Source organism: Schistocerca piceifrons, chromosome 9 (genome assembly GCF_021461385.2).
Source record: "Schistocerca piceifrons isolate TAMUIC-IGC-003096 chromosome 9, iqSchPice1.1, whole genome shotgun sequence".
Classification (NCBI taxonomy): domain Eukaryota; kingdom Metazoa; phylum Arthropoda; class Insecta; order Orthoptera; family Acrididae; genus Schistocerca; species Schistocerca piceifrons.
In genome coordinates, this window is record NC_060146.1 from 207,591,600 (window position 1) to 207,613,419 (window position 21,820).

General features: G+C 38.5%; 1 protein-coding gene across 1 annotated transcript in view; it reads right to left on the reverse strand.

Moving 5' to 3' along the window:
- LOC124717288 (peroxidase-like) overlaps positions 1-21,820 on the reverse strand; it is a 128,115-nt gene that overhangs the window by 48,137 nt on the left and 58,158 nt on the right. The window contains exons 5-7 of the mRNA XM_047244102.1: positions 11,689-11,865; positions 5,600-5,790; positions 5,332-5,527 (exon numbers count right to left, since the gene is read on the reverse strand). Of these exons, the coding sequence (XP_047100058.1) occupies positions 5,332-5,527; positions 5,600-5,790; positions 11,689-11,865 (564 nt within the window). The remainder of the gene's footprint in view (positions 1-5,331; positions 5,528-5,599; positions 5,791-11,688; positions 11,866-21,820) is intronic.

Here is a 21,820-nt window from a genome sequence, read left to right on the forward strand (position 1 = left end):
GGAGAAAAGAGAACCACTTGCATGAATATCAAGAGCTCAGATGGATACCCAGTTCTAAGCAAAGAAGGGAAAGCAGAAAGGTGGAAGGAGTATATAGAGGGTCTATACAGGAGCAATGTTCTTGAGGACAATAGTATGGAAATGGAAGAGGATGTAGATGAAGATGAAATGGGAGATAAGATACTGCGTGAGTAGACAACATTCCATTGGAACTACTGACAGCCTTGGCGGAGCCAGTCCTGACAAAACTCTACCATCTGGTGAGCAAGATGTATGAGACAGGCGAAATTATCTCAGTCTTCAAGAAGAATATAATAATTCCAATTCCAAAGAAAGCAGGTGTTGATAGATGTGAAAATTACCTAACTATCAGTTTAATAAATCACAGCTGCAAAATACTACTGCGAATTCTTTACAGACGAATGGAAAAACTGGTAGAAGCCAACCTCGGGGAAGATCAGTTTGGATTCCATAGAAATGTTGGAATATGTGAGGCAATACTGACCCTACAACTTATCTTAGAAGAAAGATTAAGGAAAGACGAAGCTACATTTCTAGCGTTTGTAGACTTAGAGAAAGCTTTTGACAATGTTGATTGGAATACTCTCTTTCAAATTCTGAAGGTGGCAGGGGTAAAATATAGGGAGCGAAAGGCTATTTACAATTTGTTCAGAAAGCAGATGGCAGTTATAAGAGTCGAGGGACATGAAAGGGAAGCAGTGGTTGGGAAGGGAGTGAGACAGGGTTGTAGCCTCTCCCCGATGTTATTCAATCTGTATATTGAGAAAGCAGTAAAGGAAACAAAAGAAAAGTTTGGAGTAGGCATTAAAATCCATGGAGAAGAAACAAAAACGTTGAGGTTCGCCGATGATGTTGTATTTCTGTTAGAGACAGCAAAGGACTTGGAAGAACAGTTGAACAGAATGGGCAGTGTCTTGAAAGGAGGGTATAAGATGAACATCAACAAAAGCAAAATGAGGATAATGGAATGTAGCCGAATTAAGTTTGGTGATACTGAGGGAATTGGATTAGGAAATGAGACACTTTAAGTAGTAAAGGAGTTTTGCTATTTGGGGAGCAAAATAACTGATGATGGTCGAAGTAGAGAGGATATAAAATGTAGACTGGCAATGACAAGGAAAGCATTTCTGAAGAATTTGTTAACATCAAGTACTGATTTAAGTGTCAGGAAGTCAATTCTCAAAGTATTTGTATGGAGTGTAGCCATGTATGGAAGTGAAACATGGATGATAAATAGTTTAGATGAGAAGAGAATAGATTCTTTTGAAATGTAGTGCTACAGAAGAATGCTGAAGATTAGATGGGTAGATCACATAACTAATGAGGAGGTATTGAATAGAATTGGGGAGAAGAGGAATTTGTGGCACAACTTGACTAGAAGAAGGGATTGGTTGGTAGGACATGTTCTGAGGCAACAAGGGATCACCAATTTAGTACTGGAGGACAGTATGGAGGGTAAAAATTGTAGAGGGAGACCAAGAGATGAATACACTAAGCAGAGTCAGAAGGATGTAGGCTGCAGTAGGTATTGGGAGATGAAGAAGCTTGCACAGGATAGAGAAGCATGGAGAGCTGCATCAAACCAGTCTCTGGACTGAAGACCACAACAACAACATGTGAGTGTAATAATATGCAATGATTTTTAAGGTGAAACATCAATAAATAGAAGTAGTTTTGATTTAGCCTGTGCCTACATAAAGTCTGGATCCAAAGGAAGTATGGAGAAGGTGTATTTTAATTCGTGGAGTCTAGTGCCAAGTCATAGTAACGATTTTGTACCACGTGAATTGAGATATCCACGGCCGTTAAGAATTAGTGAAGTTCTAAAGTGTTGCTGTTGTTGTTGTTGTTGTTGTTGTTGTTGTGGTATTCAGTCTGAAGGCTGATCTGATGCAGCTCTACAAGATACCCTATCCTATGCAAGCACTTCATATCTGAGTGACTATTGCAACCTACGTCTCTCTGAATCTGCTTACTGTATTCATCTCTTGGTCTCCCTCTACAGTTTTTACCCCAAATGCTTCCCTCCAGTACTAAATTGGTGATCCCTTAATGTCTCAGAATGTGTCCTCCCAACTGATACCTTCTTTTTATCAGGTCGTACCACAAATTTCTCTTCTTCCCGATTCTATTCAGTACCCCCTCATTAGGTATGTGATCTACACATCTAATCTTCAGCATTATTCTGCAGCATGCATTTCAAAAGCTTCTATTCTTTTCTTGTCTAAATTATTTATCATCCATGTTTCACTTCCATACATGGCTACACTCCATAAAATTCTTTCAGAAAGGACTTCCTGACTCTTAAATCTATACTCGATGTAAATAAATTTCTCTTATTCAGAAATGGTTTTCTTGTCAGTGCCAGTCTACATTTTATTCCCTCCCTACCTTGACCATCATCAGTTACCTTGCTTCCCAAATAGCAAAGCTCATTTACTACTTTAAGTGTCTCATTTCCTAATCTAATTCCCTCAGCATCAATTTAATTCAAGTGCATTTCATTATCCCATTTTGCTTTTGTTGGTGTTGAGTGTACACTATTTCTCAAAAGTATCCAGACACCTATGAGTGGATATTAATATGGAGTCTGTCCTTCCTGGGCCTTTATGGTGGCTTCAACTCTGTTGGGGACTCTTTTAATGAGAGGTGTCAGAATGTTTGTGGAGAAATGGCTACCCATTCTTCCCCAACACCCAAAATCAGAGAAGATAGCAATGTTAGACACTGGGCTCTGGAGTTAAGTGGATGTTATAATTCATCCCAAAAGTGTTCCATTGATTTCAGATAATGACTCTAAGGAGGTCAGTCCATTACAGGAATGTTATTGCATTCAAACCATTGCCTCACACATGCCGCTTTATGACACGGTGCATTGTGCTGCTGGTACAAACAGGTGCCATGTCCGAACTCTTCCAGTACTGTACAAATGTATGTAATGCTGAAAATTGTGCTTACATACTTCCACATCCAGCATTCTCTCAAGTGGAATAAAGGTACCACACATTAACTACAAAAAACAGCCACATACTGTAACAATACTTCCTCGATACTTCACTGTTGACACTACACGTGATGGCACATAATGTTCTCTGAGCACTCATGAAACCCGACCCTCGCAATGGAATGCCACAGGGCTCAGCAAAATTCATAATTCTAAGTCATCTGTTTCTGGATATACCCTGTCCAGTAGCACTGCTATTTACACCACTTCATGCATCGGTTTGCATTGGCTACAGTTCCAGTCCATCAGTACATAAGGTTTGGCTGGTGTTGGTTTAGCTGTGATTGTCCCTTTGCATTTACACTCCACAACCACATCTACAACAGTTTTAACCTGTTCATTGCATTCAAGTCTCACTTTATTACCTGTTAACTACACCTTGATGCCTCAGGAAGTGTCATTATCAACCTATGTTTCTCTTAGTCAAGTTGTATCATGAGACCCTTTTTGGTCCAGTTTGATCTGGTGCCTCTACCTGAGTTGTCCAATGTAGTCATCTGACCTTCAGAATCCTTCTGTAATGACATGTTTCAAAAGCTTCTCATCTACTCTTATCTGTACTGTACATCGTTCATGTTTCATTTGTATGTACACCTATGTTCGAGACAAACAGTTGGAGACAAGACTGCTCAACACTTTAATTCACATTTGATATTCAAATACTTCTCTTTTTCATAAAAAAGTTTTCTTACTGTTGCCAGTTTGTATTTTATGTCCTCTTTATGTCTACTGTTGTCAGTTACCTTGCTGCCCAAATAATGAAACTCATCTAATACTGTCAGCATCTTATTTCCTAACTTAACTCCTCTAACATCACCAGGTTTAATACATCTACATTCTGTTACTCTTGTCATATTTTTTATATATGTTTATTTTTATATCCTCAGCAAATCACAGTTTGGTTTCCAGAAGAGCTGCTTTACTGAGAATGCTGTTTACATATTCACTCACCAAATTTTACAATAATTAAATAATAAGACAGCACCAGCTGGTAATTTATGTGACCTGTCAAAGGCATTTGACTGTGAATCAAAATATTCTTTTAAATAAATTGAAGTTTTATGGGACTGAATGTATAGCCAACCAATGGATAATATCATATCTAACCAAAAGAATGCAGAAAGTTATACTTAGTAATTCAAACAATGTAGTCTGGGAATGTAATTCTGACTAGGGAGAACCCTTGTATGGGGTTCTCCAAAATTCACTATTGTTCCCCATATATGTAACCAATCTTCTGTCTAATATACAACGAGGAGAATTAGTACTTTTTGCAGATGATGCTAGTATTGTATTCAGTCCAAGCATACATACAGAAACAAAAGAAATGCTAAAAAATGTTCTTAAAAGTATCATTGACTGATTTTCTGTAAGTGGTCTCACCCTCAATTTTATAAGGGTACTGCATCAATGATGAGTGTAACACATGGTGAGGAAATAGGAAATAGGGTGGAAACTTAAAAATTCTAAAGTGTTCATATTGATTAGAATTTAAACTCGAAAAGGCACATATTGGAACTTGTAAAACAACATATATCAGCTACACTTGCACTTAGAATCACTGCAGATCTTGGGGAAAGACAAATAAGTAAGATGACATAGTTTGCATATTTTTGTTCTGTAATTTTCTGGAGTAACTCATCTTTGAGAAAGGAAGTCTTCATTGCTCAAAAATGTGCTGTGGTGCACATCCACAATAATTTTGTAGACATCTGTTTAAGGAGTTGGGCATTCTAGCTGCTACTTCCCAGTATATTTATTGTCACATGAAGTTGGTTGTAAATAATCCACTACAGTTCAAAAGGAACAATGAAGTACATAATTACAATACCTAAAAAAAATGACATTCATTAATCCATATTAAATTGTCTTTAGCACAAAAAGGAATGCACAATGCTCTAACAAAAACTTTTTACCACCTAATCAGTGGCATAAAAAGTCTGACGGACAGCAAAGTAATATTTGAGATCAAATTGAAAAGGTTTCTCCTTGAAAAGTCCTTCTGTTCTGTAGAAGAATTCCTGTTATTGTTATGTATAAAAGGTGGTCATTAGGAGTTACTAACTCACATCTGTGTGTCCTATATATTCAGTTTGCAGCCACATTTATTAATTTTAAATGTGAAAGTAAAACGACTCATTCCACACCATTATGAGATATCATACAAAATGACCTGTGGGACATTAAACTAGCTAACTATAGCTGTCTGTCAGTTCAGTTGATCCTGGAAAGTCCCTTGCTGTCTATGACAGAAGAATTTTAGGTAATTACATATGAACTGAAGTTATAAATGATGCCATCCTCACCAGCAAGAAAGCATGTTTCATCAGAGGGCACACTGCAAGAGGCTACTGAGTCGCTGACCTGGGGCAACACTTTTCTGCCATCAGCAAGGACCCGTGTCGTAAGTCGCCCTCCGCTGAACTCCCTTATTCTAGATGCATGCCTCTCATCAGATCCGTACATGAAAGAAGCATCTAGATAGTGGCTTGCAGAGCTAACCTGAAATACAAAGTGACAGTTAGTAACCAGATCTAATAGCAAGTGAAGCTGTGCACGTGGAGCCATACGTACTGATTGTGCAGGGCCCAAGTATCCTCCCATTGTGTAGGTCTTCATTGTCCTCACGACACTCATACACTTGACTCCTTTTTCTGTGTAAAACTCATCATCCTCTGGTATTTTAACTGGGTAGCAGCCAACACTGATGTCTTTACATGGGAGGGGAGTGGCATTATGTGAGCAGCACATTATGTACTGTCCATCTGAAATATACAGCATAGTGTCACCAGGAAGATACAGTGATCTTTTTTATAATTTAATGAACAAAGCACAGCTTACAGCATGGGCTTTTATTGCAACTACCAATTTACACCTCAGTAGGCCACCATCAGAAGAAAACTATGGAGACAATGTTAGCACCTGTCACTGGAATCAGTGAGCACTTGTCAAACAGATGGTACTGTGGACTGGTACCATCCTCTCCTTATATTAGATGTGAAGATGCCCTTTAGAGTCAAAAAATGTGATCTAGATTGTGGTATGTTCACACAACGCAAAATATTTTACATCATATGCTAGCCAAAGTAGTTATCACAATGTCACAGCACTATGGGTGTTATAACTGCATACTTAAATCTTTTAGAAGTGCACATTGATTCTGCAACAGAACTACACTGTCACACTCATTTTAGTATAGAAGCTGATGTACTATATACCACACGCATTTTAGAGAAGAACACAATACACCTGATCAGCATTTCATTGCTTATTACTAGCAGGTCACTTATATTAATATACACATGTATAAATAGAAAATACTTTTGCATTTGGATGTTGTTTACTCACGAAATTCTTGAATATTTATTTCAAATATCTGAAAATTTCATATATTAAGACAAAAAATGACATTTCTCAGAAATGTAAATACAATTTCAATGCTGTTTTATTAAAAATGAGACTTTTTCTTGAACATATGTGATCATAAAAATGTATGAAAAACTATGTTGTAAATTGAAGAGAGCTTTTCATAGCATGAACTATATGTAATTAAATATCAAGTTCGTACACCAACATTGCAAGTTGTAATACATTTGTAACCATTATTTTTTCTGAAATTTTTTTATTGTTAGTGTCAGTAATTTAAAATAACTGAAATTCCTTCCCTTTTCACAAAAATATTGGTATTAATGCCACTAAAGTCAAATAAAAGATCCTTTGCGATATGTGGCCCAAGTATAAAATTACTTCTATTTAAAAGTCAAAATATGGATGTAAAAAGTTTACTTTAAGAAGGTGGTTGACATTCACTGAAATTTGTATTAAAGAATAATTGTAAGAAGATCCACTTTTGTGACTTGTGAATATTATCTTTAGGCATTTGCAATATGAAATTTTTTTAAGCAGTAATATGTATAGAATTGTACATGTGGTTGAGCAGAGCCATTGAGGGCAAGTTACTGCAGTAAAGGTTGAATTGTATTAAAGATGGAAATTGATATAAATGCCAACCAAAGAACAGAAGAAGGAGAAATGTAACTATTTAATTGAATACTTGAAAACTCAAAAACTCGGAAATCTTTTTGCAGCAGTCATTATACCATTGAATGACTCAGCAGTTTCTCCATTAAATTACAGACATGCTGGAGCATAAATCCTTCTTCTTCTTCTAATATTTCAGCTGTGTACCATTTGGTCATCTTCAGAAGACTGGCCCTACACTTGTCCCATCCCTTTAAACCCATGGACCATTCCACTCTGCATGTGGCCATAGATATACAAGCACTAGAGGTGTTGACTGACAGCAAAGATGCATGAGTTGCATCTGTGGTTATGTGGTTGATCTACATTGGGAAGTCAATGTATAATTCTGAGTTGCACTGTAGCGAAGTCTTTGAAAGTTTATTAAATTAAATTTTGGATTCGAAGCTTAAACTGGTATATATTTAAAATTATTCATCAAATGAATTTCAACTGCTTCTTTCACCACCATGTCCCAAAAAGATGAAGTTAATACAAGGAGTTTGACACTTTTGTACAGCATAGGGTGACAAGTGACAATGTAGTGCTCTGCCAAGGCTGGGGGTATTGGGCTGTATGAGGCAGGTGTACCTAAAATGTTCCATGCCCTTTTCAAGGACTGTATGAACCATCTGCCTGACATATGAAAGACCACACTCTCAGGGGAACTTTTAAACCCAAGCAGTCAGTAGCATTAAATCATCTTTAGTGGAAGCCAAGAATGCTGCTGTCTTCAATGGAGGGAAAACAAACACTTATTTTACACTTGATTAGAATCTGTCATATTTTTGTTGATAGCTTCCCACCCATGGTAGGAAAAAATGAATTAAAACTTTTCTTTGTCATCTTCTGTATTCCTTAGGCCAATTTTTGGTTTTATTCATAGTTCCTTCATATCTGCTGTGGAGAATATCCATTACCTTCAAAATCACATTTCATTGTTAATTTTTTGCAAGAAGATTGTGTTATCCTTCACGGAAGAAGAAGAAGAAGAAGGAAATCTACCTGGAGATTTTGGAATATGGCTGTTGCAAGACACTTGCCTGTCGAGACTGTTATTTATCATCCCACGGAACTGCTGCTCGCTTCGGTTGGGAAGCCGTGAGTGTTAGGTGGATACCAACTGAATGAGTCCTGTAGGGACATAATGCCATGCAGGACCTCAGTGAACCCACAGTTCATCCCAAGAAGGCAGACATATTGTTCACTCAGCCATGTAGAATTGTACTGCTACATCAGGTACTAGTATCTAGAGTCAGGAAATGGTCTTGTTTGTTGCACAGATATTTACACACAGAGTTTGATGACACCCTGTAGCACTACTGTCTGTCAGCATGCTGATCATTGCTGTAGTTTCCTCAGATGCAGCAGCAGAGAGAGACAGCGGTGTGCCCGGTACGCTGCTCAGAAGTGACACCGTGTGGTCTTTTCAGAAGACTCCCATTTCTGCTTAGAGAATTATATTGGATGTAGTGACACACGGAGACTTCCAAAGGAAGTAAACATTACCAGACTGCATTTATCACTATCATACAGGTCCACAGGTGTGGTGGTACAGGTACACAAGACGATCGACTCTGGTTTCGTTAGCCAGTAGTTTGGGCAGCAGCTGTAACATTTCTGACGCGTTAAGGCTGGTGGCTGTATTCTATCTGGGAGATCTCGACGATGTTATCTTCCGATAAGATAATGCGAGGCACAAATTGTTTGTCCGATCCAGCCCTGCCCAATTCAGAGGGTGTCCGATTGTTGGCCTGTCAGCATGTTCTCCGAGTCCCTCACCCGTGAAAGCATCTGGCCATAGCTTATTGAGAGGTTGGTATGCTGCTAACCGCCAACCGCTACTCTTGATGAAATGTGGGAGAGAGATTAAGCTCAGTTTGAGTCAGTGCCCAGCCAGTTTAGAGCCACTACTGATGCCACGGACGTCAACTATGTGAACTAAATCCTGCACACTGTATACCCACAAATCACTTATAAACTTAATCACGAATTCTTCCTACTATAGTCTATAGTGACGTTCCAATTATGTGTGTCACCACTGCCTGTGTTTGGCACCAGTGTACAATAAACACTCGCAGGTGGCAACACTGTGCCGATTGCTGTTCGACAGTGGTGAAGGTGGGATTTGCATGCCAATACCTCAACCGGATGTCCACTGAGGAGTGACAGGTGGCCTTTAAAGATTAATCACGTGTTATGCTGCATTGGACAGATGGCCATTAACATGAAGAGCACGAAGCAGGGGGATACGTGTCGGAGGAGGGAGCTTACGGTCTGACGAATGTTTCTCTGGCACTTTGTGGGCAATCTAATTATTCTGGAATGCAAAATGGAAAAACACAAGTAAACATATATCCTGGGGTATCATGTCTCAGCCCACATGCAGTTTGATGGCATAGATGTTGAGCTTTTGTAAAGTAGAAGCACCACTCACACTGTCTCTGGCTGCTGAATCTGTGGAATCTGGAGGGCCCGAAACTCGATGGCCAGAGGCAGTGCTCATGTGTGTCAGAGTTGTGCTTCCACTTTACAAAAATGCAGTTTTGGCCAAAAGCCCAACATGTACACTATGTGATCAAAATTATCTGGACACCTGGTTGAAAATGAATTAAAAGTTCATGGCACCCTCCATCAGTAATGCTGGAATTCAATATGATGTCGGTCCACCCTCAGCCTTGACAACAGCTTCCACTCTCGCAGGCATACGTTCAGTCAGGTGCTGGAATGTTTCTTGGGGAATGGCAGCCCATTCTTCACGGAGTGCTGCACTCAGGAGACATATCGATGTCGGTCGGTGAGGCCTGGCACGAAGTCGGCATTCCAAAACATTACAAAGCTGTTCTATAGGATTCAGGTCAGGACTCTATGCAGGCCGGTCCCATTACAGGGATGCTGTTGTGTTAACACTCTGCCACACACCGTGCATTACGAACAGATGCTCGATCGTGCTGAAAGGTGCAATCACTGTCCCCAAATTGCTCTTCGACAGTGGGAAGTGAGAACGTGCTTAAAACGTCAATGTAGGTCTGTGCTGTGATAGTGGCATGAGAAACAACAAGGGGTGCAAGCCCCCTCCGTGAGAAACAAGACCGCACCGTAACACCACCACCTCCGAATTTTACTGTTGGCATTACACACGCTGGCAGATGACGTTCACCAGGCATTTGCAATAACCACACCCGGCTATTGGATCACCACATTGTGTACCGTGATTCGTCACTCCACACAACATTTTTCCACTGTTCAATCATCCAGTGTTTACGATCCTTACACCAAGCAAGGCACTGTTTGGCATTTACAGGCATTTACAGGCTTGACCATGAAATCAAAGTTTTGTCAACTGCCGCCTAAATATCGTAGTACTTGCAGTGGATACTGATACAGTTTGGAATTCCTGTGTGGTGGTCTGGATAGATGTCTGCCTATTACACATTATGACCCTCTTCAAATGTTGGTGGTCTCTGTCAGTCAACAGACGAGATTGGCCTTTATGCTTTTGTGCTGTATGTGTCCCTTCATGTTTCCACTTCACTGACACATCAGAAACACTGGACCTGGGGATGTTTAGGAGTGTAGAAATCTCACGTACAGATGAATGACGCAAGTGGCACCCGACACCTGACCACATTCGAAGTCCGTGAGTTCTGCGGAGCACCCCATTCTGCTCTATCGTGATGTCTAGTGACTACTGGGGTCTCTGATGTGGTTTACCTGACAGTAGGTGGCAGCACAATGCATCTAATATGAAAAAAGTATCTGTGGCTGTCCGGATACTTTTGGTCACATAGTGTATGTAGGTCTTTTTGTTGTGTCTGTCTGTGACTCAACATCTCCTCTATATGGTGAGCAGCAATCTTTTTTTTTCATAATGTTGTCACTACCCCATCCCGGATTTTCTATTTTTTTTGCCTGCACGCAATTTGTTTTTCCTTGACACAATGATGTCTACCAGCTGGATAACGCAACACGTCACACAGCTCGTAGCGTATACTTGTGGAGTGAAGAGCATCAGGATGAATTTACCATACTCCTCTGGCCACCAAACTCCCTGCACTTAAACCCAATTGAGAATCTGTGGGCCTACCTTGATCAGGATGTTCACAATGAGTCCTCAACTGGCTCTGAAGCTGGCATGGGTCCACACACTGTTGGTACCTTCCATAACCTCACTGACGCTCTTCCTGCACATCTCACAGCAGTCTGTACTACTGAAGGTTGTTATTCAGGCTTCTGATGGGTTGTCACCTTAATGTGACTGGAAAGTGTAGTAAATTTTCATTAATTGGTAGCTACAGACTGGAGGATATTCTGAGTAACTTTTAGGAAACTGCATAACAATCCATTTGTTGCTGAACCACTTCTGCAACATTTTTCTGTTACCTAGAGTAGAGAAATTAAACATCCACTGTCCAGGAGGAATAAGATTCAAATTCTCATACAGCAATCCTAATTTCAGTTTTGCAGCCTCCTTTATCAGTTTTGTTGAGAGACCAGGTATTCCTTCAAAACTTCCACACTCAGTCTTGTCTTCCACACCCATTGAATCTCTGCTGAGCTTTGTGTTGACTGGATGATGAACTAGAAACTCCCTTCACTCAAAGCAATTAGATGTGCAGATAAGGTAATGAGATATCACTTACTCTCTCCAAGCCAGTCTCCACTGAGAGCTCCATCATGGGTTATTAAACCACCAAACGCCATCACCATCATCGTATTAGTCTCATCATCAAAGTCACCAACTGGCAGTAAGTGCTGACTCAGAGATCTGGCATTTGGTAGCTCTTTGCCTGTGACAGATTTCCTAGGTTCATTGATACCTGCAAGGAAACAAGTACAGTAGGAATTAATGAGAATCTGCAAAAATTGCACTGATTCAATCCCAAAGGATAGGACAGCCACTGTAATCATCTTTTATACATTTCACATTTAAAAAAGCTCCTAGTCTCTATGCATCAAAGAAAAACTGCAATAATACTTATAATTCAGAAAGTCTATTTTCAGAAACCTTTATGTTGCAACACATTACATGTCTGAAATTCATTCATCGATTAAGTGATCATCCTTCACAAATACCATAAAGAAGAATAACCTTCAGGGATATGAAATGAGTTGAGGTATATGTTAAAATAAGACAAAGACATAACAGAAACTTAATTTGTATAGTATTGTACTAGCAACAAACTATTATAGGTCCTACTTTGAAGAAATCTGCTGTTAATCTGCTATCAATTGCTTAATATTTACTTGACTAAAGTTGTATTATTCACAGAGAATATTTTCTACATCTGTAAATACTTATTCTATTTATAGTATATCAGTAGAGGAAAGTGCCCTCTTATGAACACCCCCCCAACCTCCTGCAATGAGGCCGACCCTCTGGTCTCTTGGCTGTGCATTCTCCTGAATTGTAATGAGGTCAAGTGTAAATATGTAAACAGCAATTTAGGCATTTACCACTCTGCAACAGAGTGCACAAGTTACCCACTTCACTTGTTACTTGTCAGTTCATCATTACATATGTTGCCAATGGAAAAATGTGTAACGTTGTGTTATATTCTCACCTGTTTCTCCCAGATATTGGCAGGTAAGGCTTTCAAGCTGTATGTGTTCTGGAATAGTAAGGTTTAAGATTATTATTAACACTTTGCCATCTGCATGTCTTGTACAGATGTATTTGCTTGACACTGGCAGTGCTAATTCAGATTACTCGGCTTGTTGTCAGCCGTTCTTGACATTATCAGGAGATTATAAATTGTTAAGTTTTACTAATCTCATCATTAGTTCTCATATGTTCTCATTTCTTTTCCCCTACTTTCATGAAATTTTGAAGATATACATACATAAATAAATACAAAATTTGTTTGTTTCATATATTTGTTTATTTGCATTGTACTTGGTACTTGTATTTCTCTTTCATATGATATCTAGAAAAACAGTCTCCAAGATGTAACACAACTCCACAAGACTTGCACATTATGTTTGTTGTTCTTCTTTTTTTTTGTTTGGAACATACATGGCAGTTTCTTCATTTTCGTTTATTCATTTTGGAAATAAGTGTTGCTTCATGTGACCAGAAAGTATGTCAACCAGATCATGAGGAGATTTACATGATGTAGAGGCAACTTCCAAGTTTTGCTCAGAAGCAGGTACATGGTCTTTTATCCATGAATCAGACACTTTCAATAAAAAAATTGTGAAACTGGAGACTCTTGAGTCCTGTATTGAAATATTGATGTGTACAGAGTGAATTAAATAATGCACAATTTAAGAGATACATACAAACCTTTTTTGACCATTTTATGGTTTTTCTGTTTATAGAGCAATAACTCAAATATTGGTCTGCTTGATCCACTCCTTTCATGTATTTGTTGTAGTCTAATACACTTCCAGGTTTTTTTCTTGTGTAATTGATTTTCCTACATTTTCTCTAAGTGTCAGTCAAAGGGGAATTATGTACTGTAGAGATTATACCTGTGCAAGTACCTCTGCATTGATGACAAGCTGAAAATGCATTGATTTTGCATGCTTTAATTTTTCCAGAAATCATCTATTTTGCCGCATCATTCCACAAAATCATTTTTTTTTTCAAGTAACTTCTCTGCAAGTACTACACTGTTATGATAATTATCCATGTAGAGGTGATGCCACTTTCCATAAGAAGGTATCAATAGTTCCATCAGTGGTTTCGCTAAAGGCTGTCCAGCCCCAGAATATATCTTGAATGAGAAAATGTATCCTGTACTCGAAACACACAGCATCCGAATGAGTATGCCATATTTTGTAATTTTTGATGGTTTGTAAACTTGAAAATTTAATCATCCATGGCATGGTATCATTCCTTCATCTGAGATGTTTTAACTTAGATTAAAAGTTTCTTTAAACTTTTTGGAAAAATAATCAATTACAAATTGCACTTTGAAAAGCTGGTTGGCATTATCCAGTATATTGTTGTTGTTGGAAAAATGTAAAAATGATAATATTTGTCTGAATCGCTTGCAGGACATCGTTTTGCTAAATATTGGTGTGTCTGTCAATGGATTTGTTGACCAATAATCATTGATCCTTGCTTTTTTATATACAATTCCCCATTTTCTAAGTTTAGGTCCCGTAACATTGACCAATTTGGCATTTTTTAATCCAGTTTCCTTCTATTGCAATTTTGACTGTGCTACTTGTTGGTTTCATTGCTAATATATTCAAATAGATCATTCCCAATATATAATTCTACAATATTTTGACACTCTGTGTATCTTTGGGAAATATGTTTGGACCCGCAGATCATTCAAATTTATTATTGGTCCTTGGTAAATCAAAGTCTGACCACTGTGCTCTGTCATCTTCATCTGATTCAGCCTAATCAGTTTGTTCACCAAATTATTCTTGGACGTATTTCACTATTTTCCAACGATTCTGCTTTCTTTTATATTTTTGTTATCCCTGTCTTCTTCCAAATTGGCCAAGTCATCCAGAACATAAGACATGATGTCCGCATATTCATCATAAATAATTGTATTGTCCCTTTCATCTGCAATAATGAAAGGGCACAAGTACTATAAAAACAAAAAACTTGTTGATGTGTGTAACTTACTGTTACCTAAACAAAACACCAACAGAATGCAAAAGATACTAAAGTGCTGCCACCAGCCACTGCGTGATACTATGCTCATGACACCAATGTGGTGTCGTCAGCCACCGAGTGATACTATGCAGATGACACCACTGTGGTGTCACTGCCCATTGACCGCTATTTCACATACGACACCATTGTGGTGTCACCAGTCATTGACTGCTATTTCGTGCATGACATCACTGTGGTGTCGCTGGGCAGCATAATGTTAAATTGTTTCATTTAGATATCTGTTTAAAAATGTAGGCTACAGTCACATAAACTGGATGTACCTTTTCAGTTGCTTAAACCAGACCACTTACTTTTTTTGTGTCTAAGGCCTGCCTTGATTACTACATGCTCTTATTCTCTTGTGTTACTCCATGGCAATTTTCAAAGAAAATATTTTTACATCCATAAGTACTGTGACCTATTTATAGTATATTTGTATATTATTAAGGGGTTGGACCAAAAGATGGAAACACCACAAGAAACACATGCTTGAACATAAATTCAGATGCTATCCAAGCCTGCAGGTTGTGCTGTTGTATTTGACCTTGAATGGTGCCTGTGCAATATCCTCAATACATTGCATGTGCCAGTCATGATCAGAGCATTGTTCTCTGTAGTTACGAGTGCATTGTGTTGGAGCTAACTGAATTTGAATGCAGGCAATTGTTGGTGCTTGTAAGCATCGTAGTGGAAACATTTCATCCACTAAGTGACAACACAGATGAAAATGTGTTGAATGATCATGACAAACAGTCACTGAATCGAATTTTCACAAAAATAAGTGAATGACAGCTGCTTGGACACTGCAGAGCTGAATGGCACACTCATAAAAACAGTCAGCACAAACAACCTGAAGCGATCTCCAGGAACAAGGAATTGCAGGGTTAGGTGGGATTCCAAGACCACTCATCCATGGTGCAAATAATGTGTTAACAAAGCCATAAAATCTTTACTGTGGAACAATGAAAGGATGCCTTATGATGGGATGAGTGTTGTTTTGCGCTTTTTCCAGCTCCTGGATGCATTAACATCCCACGAGTGAAATGTGTCAATGGTTCGTGATGATTTGGGCAGCCATATTGTGGTATTCTGTGAGCCCCAGGGTTACTCTGTAAGCTTACATTACTGCCGAGGACTGTGTGATTGTTTTGGCTGATCAGGTACATCTCATGATACAATGTTTTTTCCCCAATGGTGATTCTGTGTTCCATGATGACAGGGTTCCTGTTCACATGGCCTGCATCATCCAGGGCTGGTTTTGTGACCATAAGGATGAAATTAACACACCTCCGCTGCCCACCAAAGTCACCACATCTAAATATTACTGAGCCTTCATCTTCTACTTGGGAGAGACTGCTGTTTGCTTTACATTGACATCATTGTTACCTGAGCTTGCCACTATTTTCCACCTAGAATGGTATAAGAGTACCTCATAAACCATCTGCTCTGATAGCTGAGTGGTCAGCGTGACAGATTGCTGTCCTACGATTCCCAGCTGGGTCGGGGATTTTCTTCGATTGGGGACTGGGTGTCGTGTTGTCTTCATCATCATTTCGTCCCCATCTGGCACACAGGTCGCCCAATGTGGCATCAAATGTAATAAGACCTGCAGCGAGGTGGCCAGACTGGCCCCGTAGGGGGCCTCCCGGTCAATGATGCCAAACACTCATTTCCATTTTACCTTGAGAACCGTGCAGGACCTGTATTTACCCATTATGAGGTGACTGGACCAAGGCGGTTGGACCTGCCCCATAAGGAAGCTCCTGGTCCATGACGAAAAACATTTCCATTTTACCTTGTAAACCGTGCAGGACCTGTATTTACCCATTATGAGGTGACTGGAAGCTGTTTTGAATGCCAGTGGTTTTACTGTGGCATATTTGGTGTGGTAATGTGTTTGTGGTGGACCATATTTTTGTGCAGCCTTGTACTTGTCACACAGCTTTACAACAAACATTGCTACTTGCCCTGTAGCTAACAAAACTTTTCAATCGCTGAGTCTACATTTTCAGATGATTTGTAGGAACAGTGGCTAATGGGGTAAAATTCTTATTTGCTGATGAAGTCATAGGGGTTCCCAATTTCTTACTTTATGTTGAGATGGGAGCTTGTTGAATGTTTTATGACCAGAACAAATTAATTTGTCCTTAACCCTTGTCAAGGAAGTGAAGTCCAGAAAATGCACTGGGCAGTAAGCTCAAGTACAAGTACCCGTATTGTCTTGCTTCCTCCATTCCCTGTTTACATAATGTATTAATTCTGTATCAGTTTCCTTTCTGGTTTTTATCTCCTTAAATTTTCATTTTATTTTTTCATATACCTTTCAAAAATGTTCTCTTGGCCATTTCATCCATTAAAACTGCTCAGTCTTTTTCTCTTTTCTTTGCATTTACTCACATTTTCTTCCTGTTTAAGAATGGTGCAATTAATTTTCAGCTGAGTTGATCCCTTCCTGTTGCCATACTTTCCAGCTTATAAATATATTGTTTGAATAAAGTGGAACACCAGAATACAGCAAAATCTCAATGAAGGTGCAGATTATGTGGTTTATGAACTATCTGTACAGACTAAGGCAATTTTTGAAAAATAAAACTATGAAACCTGAGATATTCTGCTATAATTAGAACCAAAACTTTCATTTTGAGTACAGTGTTATGTTTGTGACTCAAGTTTTGCAACTGGAGGAGAGTGAAGGTGAGGCAATCAAGGAATCCACTATAATGCACACCAATGTACTGAAATGCATTGATCTGTTCTTAGAGTATGCAGCATTTTGTTTGCCCAAACCAACTCTCCTAAAACTGATAGTCACTGTGAAAAAAAATGGATAAAAAACAGAAACAGAAAATACTGAATGATATTTTCCCAAAAGAAAGAAACTGATGCAAAATGTAGTGTATTTTGTAAATATGTTGTCTGTTTTTATTAAGCAGTGCATAAAATATGTGGTTGGCTTCCAAATGTGAAATGAAACATATTTTGTAAATACAATAAGTGGGAGTGTAGAAAGAGGATGAAAATTAAGTGGACTGATAAGAAATGAGAAGGTTTTCCACAGATTTGGTAGGAAGAGAAACATGTGGAAAATATTGATAAGAAGAATGAACAGGATGGTAGGATGTGTGTTAAGACATCCAGAAATGGCTTCAGTGGTACTTGAGAAAGCTGTAGTGGATAAAAACTGCAGGTGAAGACAGAGACTGGAATGTATAATACTGAGGAATGTGTAATGGAGGATAATGGTTGAAAATGCTGTTTTAAGATGAAGAGGTTGACACAGGAGAGTGATTTGTGTTGGGATGCATTAAACCAATCAGAAAATTGATAGTAAAAAGAGTTTCTGGTAAAAACATGTTTTTTGGATTATCCTCATTTTTAGGTTATCTGTGCAATCTCAGGTCTACATTAACACAGATAATTACAAGTTTGCTGTAATACCATAACAAACCTGTTGAGTGAGTGTCTCACCTCCATTATCTTGGCTATAATGCAACTTAAAGCACTGGTACTGATATTGACTGTAGACTGAGTAAGTACGAAGCCATAGGTGGAACAGTCCAAAGTACATTATCTAAGAGCTCAAGATAAGAGAAAAGAATGAAGTTTTGTAAAGTGCTGGTTGGCTGTGGCAGTTTAGCTGTGTGGCTAAGAGGCATGAGCGATGAGTGATAAAAACTTAAATGTGGGAACCAGAAATGAGATTCTGGAGATCTATGAAAGGCTGAATGAGACTAGATACATTTAAAAATGATTATGTGCACACGGGACTGAATATTTTTGAAATAGATGATGGAATCAATGAAACTAAAGAAAGATAGCTCTAGCACTGGAACATAATGCAAGAAAGAAGAATGCCAAAAGGTTTTTTGTCATATAGACTGGGTGGTAAAGGAGATGAAGAAAACACTGGCAACAACTTTGTCTGTGGCTGGGACTAGCAAATCAGCTAGTTCTTGGAAGAACAAAAAGGAGAAAAAGAAGAAAGCTTACTGAAATGTCAATGTAGATGAGATTAATGAAGATGTGAAATCTAGTTCCATTTGCAATAATACAACTCATAACATGATTATCAATTTTTACTCTTTTGTGGTCTATTGTCCACATATAATACATATAGAACATAAGTATGAAATCTCCAAACTCTTATCCATTCTGTAATTCTTCAAAACTTCATTATTCAGTGTATATTTACAGGCTGCTGACAATAACGGTATAAATAATTTATTGAGAAACATTTCATTTGAAGAAATATTGTGTGCAGGGGTATCGTACAGTATGCAGGGTTGTAAGTCAGTCAGTAGGTAGCGTAGCGAGCATTCGAGACACACAATCACTATGTTGTCTGTGACTGAGTCCATTGCCAGCAATCAATAAGTACAAACTCTGTCTAATGTTCCATGCCAGCAACTATTAGGTCCCAGTACTCATCTTATGAAATTCTATATTAATCAGGCACTCAGTTATTGAGTGACACCTAACTTAACTGTAAAATTCCGTGGCAGCAGTCTACAGTTGAACTATACAAATACAGTCATTGAGTGGAGGCAGACTACAATTCTCACTTCTATTTGAGTTACTGATCTTCTGAATCAAAGAAGTAAGAACTAATAGTCAGCTGACTATCATCATGAGTGACAATCTTGACAAACAAACATAAATGTGAGAAGCTATTCTCTCTGTTTTATGGCAAGTATTTAATAAAATCACTACAGAATTCTTTCAGTCAATGAATGAACACCAAAGAGAAGAAAAATATTGTCGAAGAATATGTTTTGCAGACCATCGAGCTTAGAGACATAGTGACACAAAATGGTGTCAATGAAGCAATGTTCACAAAGGCTGAACAGACAGTGTGAATAACTAGTGACAAATGAAAATTTATGCCAACCTTGCGCTTTGAAAACACATTTCCTGTCTACTGCAAGTAGTTGCCTCAATTGTTATGCTATCAGGAAATGGCTCTGGGCCTGATGTAGACTTCAGTTGTCACTGGTTTCCCTCCAATTACTTCTAAACAATACAACAAGAAATGTGCACATGAAGTGTGCTGTAATGGCGCTTCTGGTGAAAGAAATTTGCTGGAGAATCATATCTTACCTTCCACAATGGTTTCCACTGCCTGATAAAACAAATTTGAAGCACCCAAAAGGGGAGTAGGACATGAAATGTGGCTTCATGGCTTTAGAAGGTATGTAATTTTATTTAACTGATTACAAACTTGAGGCAGATTTACAAAGAACTTTTCAGTGCTAGAGCATCTATCAGTATGATGTTGCACCCTCTTTGGCTTGGATGCATTCATTGTTTTGGTTGGAAAGTGTGTCACAAAGCCATAGCAGCCTCTCCTGAGGTAAGCTGTCCCACAACTATTGTAATTAGTCTGCGATATTCTGAATACTGGCTCTGGGATAGAGTTGACAGGCAAGCTGTCCCATACATGTTCTATCAGGGGCAGATCTGGGGATCTTGCTGGCATGGGAGTGTCTCAACATGTTGCAGAAACTTCATGGAGTCATGTGCTGTGTGTGGGCATGCCCTGTTCTGCTGAAAAACTGCACTGCGATATTGTTGCATGAGAGGTAAATCTTGGGGATGCAGGATGTCAATGACATGTCATTGTGTCATCAGAGCAATCTTGCTCACTATATGATGACGTTCCCTGCTTTCTCCCAACATTGGTTGTCCTCGGTGTCGACATGCTGGCTGAAAAAATAGGGGGTGGATGTGCAACTACTGTCTACTGTAAATGATGTAGCCGACAGATGCACAGTTGCGTTTCACAGTCTTTTACTTTTACTGTTTACAACCCCCCAATAATACACAGTTATATGGTCAGTGCACTATTGTTTAACCTTCGATAAGGCTCATTAATATATTCCAGGCAAACATCCACATACTGCTACAATAGTTTGCTGTTGAATATCCATGAGCAGTAAAAACATAACCACATAATTCACGTGTTCTTGAAGAATAGGAGGGTGCGTATGGAGCAGACACTGTCATCATCTTAACACACGGTCTAATTGTGTAACACTTATTTCACAGTTAAGTTGAAGCATTGTTGTTGTTCTAACCAACACAGGTTCCTCGTTTGAAATTTGGCTGTTGACTGACTGTCTCAGGACTAAAATTTGGGACCTTAAATATTCTCACAATAATAGGGGCTGAAACTACACATTGTTCAAAGTTTAGTTTACAGAAATTACAATTAAAACTAAACTCAGTAAATTAACTGAATACATCAAAACATTGGTTCTTTTTAGCAGTTTCTTCCACTGCAAGAGTTAGTCTGAATTATTTGTTTAAATCATGAAATTAACAAATATAAGTACACAAACAATACTTTGGACAAAACTGTTAATTACTTTGGAATTAATTATGGGCTGGCTTTGCTAACATGTTTTTGAATACATCTAAATAGATACTTCAAGATTACCAGCATTTCGTCTTCCAAATGTTTATAATTGGTACAGAATTTTTATTTGTGAATTAGAAAGTCAATAACAAACATGAAAATAAGCACAAAATTAGATCTTGTGCTATATTCTTTAAAACTGAGGGCCAGCCTTTCTCTTTCATGAAAGTGCAGATTACACTCATGTATGCTAATGGTAATTAGGTAAAAATGAAAAACGGATTTAAGGAGACAGATGGCAACACAAGATGGGAAGTAAAAATATTCCAGCTTGCTTCATCACAACATGAGTATATGGTGTCTCAGTGTCCTTCACAGCAACATCCAGTGCTGTTCACATCCTTTACGTATCCTGTCAAGCCTGCTAACAACACTTAATGGGAGCAACATTAATGCGTGTCGCTGACCGTCCTATCTGCTACAGAGCGATGCAGCTTTCATCATTTACGTACTGACTGACAGTGTGTACGTGAAAGAAGTTGCGCTGACATCTGACTGTGTCTTCTGGATCTACAATTTGACCTTGTAGGATTACATCATCAACAAATGTAGGCTTGATGTAGAACATGTCAAAAACAGGGAACATCCACTATAACTTATTTTATAAGAAGAAATCATTTTGATTACACTCTCTGACACCACTGATTACAAAGAACAATATATACTAACTTAATTTAATAGGTATTCTTTCACACTGTAAATTTCCTTTTTCAGCAGACAGTCTTTAGCTTCTTTGTAA